The 6,098-nt window shown below is 32.5% G+C and overlaps 1 protein-coding gene across 9 annotated transcripts in view; it reads right to left on the reverse strand.

Moving 5' to 3' along the window:
- LOC139783131 (uncharacterized protein CG3556) overlaps positions 1–5,891 on the reverse strand; it is a 55,585-nt gene extending 49,694 nt beyond the window's left edge. The window contains exons 1-4 of one of the 9 annotated variants that reach the window (XM_071722261.1): positions 5,662–5,891; positions 1,049–1,202; positions 682–913; positions 503–559 (exon numbers count right to left, since the gene is read on the reverse strand). In XM_071722261.1, the coding sequence (XP_071578362.1) occupies positions 503–558 (56 nt within the window). In that variant the 5' untranslated portion in view covers position 559; positions 682–913; positions 1,049–1,202; positions 5,662–5,891. The remainder of the gene's footprint in view (positions 1–502; positions 560–681; positions 914–1,048; positions 1,203–5,661) is intronic. The other 8 variants (XM_071722263.1, XM_071722262.1, XM_071722266.1 and 5 more) reach the window with 8 other exon arrangements.
- Positions 5,892–6,098: the final 207 nt, after the last annotated feature.

The raw sequence follows: 6,098 nt of genomic DNA on the forward strand, positions 1-6,098 counted from the left end.
AATATGTTTGATTTTTTTTTCAGATACATACAACGTCCGCAACACTGGTTGTCAATCAGGGTTTTTTTTCGCGCACCATTGTGTTTGAGTCCCCGAGTATAAACCTGCACATGTAAAATTTTTTTTTCTGCAAAATTTATACATATTTTTAAAGCAATAATAAATATGTGTAAAAAATATGTGTAAGAAAACTTGAACTGCAGTATTTTATTGCAGTAAATTTATTTTATCCTAAAAAATCACCTCCAAACAGCACTTTAGACAAGGATACTGCCTTAAATGACTTTTCTTTGTTCATACATGTACTATTTTCACATACATATTAGTCGTTTATGCCTTTCAATACTTAAAATAACTGCTATATTTTTTAAAATTTTTTTTGTTAATAACTTTTTAATAAACAATGACCAACGGCTAAAACCTTCAGAAAGTCACTCAGAAAGTTACAACATATGTCAAGGTCAAGGTCATCGGAGGATGGTCTGTATCTCTGCATAATTACCTTTTATATGGATATACAGACATATGTATCGTATTAACTCCATCCAATAACTCCATCCTAAATTTAAAAATTAACAATTATTTTGATGAAATTCTTAATATATGACATAAATTAAGTATGCAACAAAAAAACATTCTTTGCTTTTTTTGATTATTGATTATGTAGATTAAAGCTTATACCGAACATTATTCCTCCATCACAGTACGTTATTAAATTTTTTGCTCATTCATCAACTTTGATATATTGATAGTATTTCCAGCATGTCATACACAAAAGCCACGCGTATGAGTCATTGATGTCTACTCCTTCTGGGACACCTCATAGACATTGGCGAACTGATACCGCGCGTGCAATCGATCAAGCTAGTGCCAAATCGAACGAACATCATCGCGTTGCGGACTATCGGTGAATCTACAAGCGACCGATACTTTCTTGATGAAACGTTTTAATAAAGACTGGCGTGGAGATATACAGTCATGTATATGCGTGAATATATACACGTGCGCGCATACATATGAGCATGCACACCATTATATGAACACTCACGATAAATCGAGTTTCTCGACGGTGGTATACTACCGGAGCAAGTGGAACACGAGGGACGCCGGCGTCGGAACACTGAGCCAAGGCGCGCGGATATTGCGTGGGATCGATATCGCGCCTGTCGCCCACCCTGTATATATACCGCACACGGAAAGTCCTGTAACCATGTATATAGATAGGTGTGTACATATTCGAACGATTCTCTCTCTCTCTCTCTCTCTCTCTCTCTCTCTCTCTCTCTCTCTCTCTCTCTCTCTCTCTCTCTCTCTCTCTCTCTCTCTCTCTCTCTCTCTCTCTCTCTCTCTCTCTCCTCTCTCTCTCTCTCTCTCTCTCTCTCTCTCTCTCTCTCTCTCTCTCTCTCTCTCTCTCTCTCTCTCTCTCTCTCTCTCTCTCTCTCTCTCTCTCTCTCTCTCTCTCTCTCTCTCTCTCTCTCTCTCTCCTCTCTCTCTCTCTCTCTCTCTCTCTCTCTCTCTCTCTCTCTCTCTCTCTCTCTCTCTCTCTCTCTCTCTCTCTCTCTCTCTCTCTCTCTTGTCCTTGTTTTAATTTTTCATTGTCCGTTTCATGACGCGTTTTTTATCATGACATTATCTTGTCTCTATCGAGCTGTTGCTGACAAATTTTAAGAAGAATATGTAATTATATATAAGAAGGGAGGGGGAGGGGGGAAGAGAGAGAGAGAGAGAGAGAGAGAGAGAGAGAGAGAGAGAGAGAGAGAGAGAGAGAGAGAGAGAGAGAGAGAGGAGAGAGAGAGAGAGAGAGAGAGAGAGAGTTGCTAAGTGGATATATCGTCGTTCTAAATAAATCAGCTCCGAAACTGGTGGCTGGTATAGTATACAGATCAGTTAAAACATGCATTATTTTTTTGTAATTTCGACATTTGGCACTCAGTTTTTAGATTATCGATCGATGTCTGTTTACTAACTTTTTATTTTTACCAATGTTGTCAATAAGTTCCTCGGTATAACTGCCCGTAATTATAGAAAAGTCTCAAAATTGACAGCTTTTAAAATGATGAACTTAAATGAGGGACGCAATGTATTTTATAATTTTGAAAAAAGTTATAAGAAGAGTTACATTTTTTACATAGTTATATGTATGATTCGAATGTGATAATATTGAATAAATAAATTTAATTCTGCCATATCAGCGATGGTAACAACGACGATTCAATATGATTCTAATAAAATACGCATTTCTTATATATATTATATATAAGAAATTATAATTTTTATTTTTAGAAAACTACATTAATTTTTTTTCAATAATTACGCATTTAATTATAATAAAATCGAAGCAAATGTTTTATTTAATTAGCATAACTTTTGTTTAGGTAAAAGATATTCGAGTAAAAAAGTCATATTATTTATATAAAATAATGTATTACCAAAAATGATACAATTAGTAACCATTGCGCGCCCTAATTAACTTAACTTTTTAATCATACGTGATACATATAATAGTAATATTAAATTATTTCTGAATTAATTTCGATTTTAATATTTGCTCTGTATATTTGTCTACACACAGTGCTCTATTTTTTAATCTCTATTTATTAATATCTTGACACAATAACACGTTGTCACGAATTGATTTAATCATCATTTTCATAGAACGTTTAAAATATTTTCGACAATCATTCTCATATATTGTCGCCAAAATTTTCGAAATCTTCCTCCAATAACAGTTAAAAATAAAATTAATAAAAAATAGTTTTCTTGCGTTATAATTATTACATTTTAATATGATATTCCAAATTATAATCTTTGTAATGTTATAAAAAGCATTATGATGAAAAAGTTGGTTTCGCGAGCTTTTCATTTTCTCAAACAAGGAAAATATAATTTATACAGCTATTCCACCAATAATACATTCGTAGATGAGAAATAAGTCAAAACATAGTAATGTTTAAATATGGAGTACAATAGAATCTTCAGCTGGATTAAACCTCTATGATATAATTAACTTTAATGGTATTATATCGAGTTCTTCAACGTGAAACGATAATAAAGGTATCGGTAGTGTAATATCGCGAATTACGCCGTGGTGTAATGGACAAAAGGCTCGGTTACTCTCCCTGTGGGTGGTAGGGCCCGGCTCGAATCCCAGCCGCCCCCGTTCCCCATGCATCGCTAGTGCTGTATATACGTATACAGTTATGCACCATTGTTCTCTGGAGACTCGGAACTCACTTAGGAACGTGGTTAAACGGCTCCGAAAACTGCAAAATGCAATAGCTCTCATTGTTCCCTGCTTCAATCGTTTAGGATTACGCGATCTGGCCAACTGGCTTCATTCTTTGTGGAAATCTCCCAGCGCGCCCGCGGCAGTTTTTCCGATTTTTCAACTGCGGTAAATAGTGGTTACATCGTGCGCGTTGCTAACGACTTGGAGTTCGCGACAAAAGCGTCAACGCGTTTTGTGTTTAATAGGATTGTGAATGGTGAAAGACAAGAAAATCATTAAGAACAATGCTGTTGTTATTGGACTAATTGTGATATTTTTGAAAAAGAGAACGGTTAATCGCGAAACTGCACAATAAGCATGTGAAGAATTCTAGTACAGTAGAGGAAAGTTGAATTTCGGTAATTCGTGGCAAATTATAATTTAAAATATAATGGTTATAATAAATAATATATAAAATAGACAGTAATGTGCGATTGTCTGATTACTTCTCCGGTGTTAAGCATTTCAAAGTTAAATGTAATATCATTATTATCAAAATTTGGAATGCAATTGAGACTTGTAACATATATACTGACATATCAATTTATTTGCATTCTATTACTGATATTGTCGATATGATAAATTAGCACCAATTGCGACAAGAAATAGTGTTTTATTACATTCAATTTTAATATTCCTAACATTGATTAATAATATTTATCAGTCAAAAACATTTTTAACGCAATTGAAATCTATATTTTCAATATCAGGCAGCGGAATTCAATTGAAAGCATGGCATATAGAAAAACCAATAATGACAACAGATGTTTATAGACTTTAAAAGTAACGTTGGATGGGCTATTGACCGAGCAGCTTTTGAAGTGATTAAGTTCAATAAAGTGCGCGACTATATAAGCAACATAATATTCGACTATCTGTAATACATCTGTATACACAAAAACATTTAATATCAATGTTGTTAAGATGAAAGAATTGTTAAAATATTAGTGAAGGAGCTTCAAATTTATTTAACTATCACTATCACATTTTACAAAGTGCCATATAAAAACTATTATCAATGATAAATTTCTCGATATAAACGTAAAATTACGGAATGACAAAATGCAATTTTGATATTAATTTCTTTTAACATATTTTCTATTAACATCTCTATAAAGTAAGTTTTACAATTTTTTTTATAATTATATATAAATTACATGTAATTATATATGTATAAATACATACAAAATATACAGAGAAATTTTATATATAAAGGTGACGAATCTAAAAGACTCTTTAAAATTAAAAGATTAGACTTTTTATTAACGAGTTTGCGAGATATCTAATGTAAAAGCTAATTGAAATATTATTCTTATTATTATTATTTATTGTAACATTTTCCTATGACAGTAGTTACTCTAACTCATTGGAATTCATTTTAAAGATCGTAACTGATCTTTATTAGTTGGACAGTAAAATTAATATTTATGATCTCGGTTAATTTTGCATTTACACAACTTCCAATTACATGACTTTATAATTATGATAAAATATTCATTTGCATATATCTACTCTCTCAAATATATGCGACTTATTAGGACTAAGAATTTATATGAATGTGCACAATATATATGTGATATAATATACATACGCACCAAATTAATTCCAGTGTTGTGTAATTTTCTTTAGCACAATTTCAAAAAAATAATAACAATTTATTATATATTGCTTTCTCTAATACATCCTTCTCTGTGACAAGATTTTATATATCTTCCAAATTTTATACTCTTTTATGAGAAAATTACGAAGATAATAAGAAAAAATTTTTGTAAAAAATTCATATACATTACATACATTTTGTTGCAGCTTATCATACGTAATTATTTGAAATTTTTGTATACATCTTTTTGTGTACTTTTATTATTATTATTTGTACTATGTAATATTTTTATTTGTGTGTTTACTATAATATAAAATAAAAATTTTTGTCAAAACAATTCTCACGATATTATCTAATTTTATTTAACATATCGATATGCTGTGAATTTTAATACATATTTCTATTCACATATTTCTACTTGCACAATGTATAATACAGTACAATGACTTAACTTATCATTCTATCAGGTTACTAAAAGTCTTTCTCGATTTATTGAACGTTAATTGCATATTAGAACATACAGTTTATTGTGTCATCAAAATCTTAAACAAATTAAAAAATTGTTTATTACTGAAATTAATAAATCTGAAATTAATCTTGTTTAACGTGATATCAATTACATCTCCTAATCTTCGCTTATGCGATGATTCGTCTAATCTAATTGCCTTAAAGAGAAAGCCCAACAACTGAATCAAACATGAAAGGCTCAATTAAATCGAGCAAGGACTTTCTCAGACTTTTGTGTCAATTCGAGCTTTCAATTTTGATTGTGGAGGTAAAAAATTCCGCTTACCGTTTTAACGAAGAAGGTACGCTGGTTGTCCGTAATATGAGATTGGATCGTTCACTTGATTCTGTGTTTTTTTACTTCTGCTTTTGTCGTCGTTGACTTTTTATCAAGATTACTGCCGAAACTGATTCGATGGCGGCGATGGCAACGATAGCCACGGCGGTGATGACGACGGCGACAACGAAAGCGCGACGACGGGGTGGCCGCCACGATACGCCTGTCTCGTGAATGCGCAATGCAGACCAGAAACGCCGCGCCGCGACGCGTGAGGGAAGTTGGAGAACCGCCCTCCTCTCACCCTCACACAAGCATCGCATGTTCAGCGAGAGCGCCTGGTCGCATTCTAATATAATTAGAGTTTTGAACAAATGGAATTATTTCGATAAATATAATACAAAAATATGATATTCCTTTCTCTTATTTGACAGATGTTTCGATGA

This window comes from Temnothorax nylanderi, unplaced genomic scaffold, assembly GCF_030848795.1.
Source record: "Temnothorax nylanderi isolate EJ_2023f unplaced genomic scaffold, tnyl_v1.0 TNYL_tig0471_pilon, whole genome shotgun sequence".
NCBI classification, from domain to species: Eukaryota; Metazoa; Arthropoda; class Insecta; order Hymenoptera; family Formicidae; genus Temnothorax; species Temnothorax nylanderi.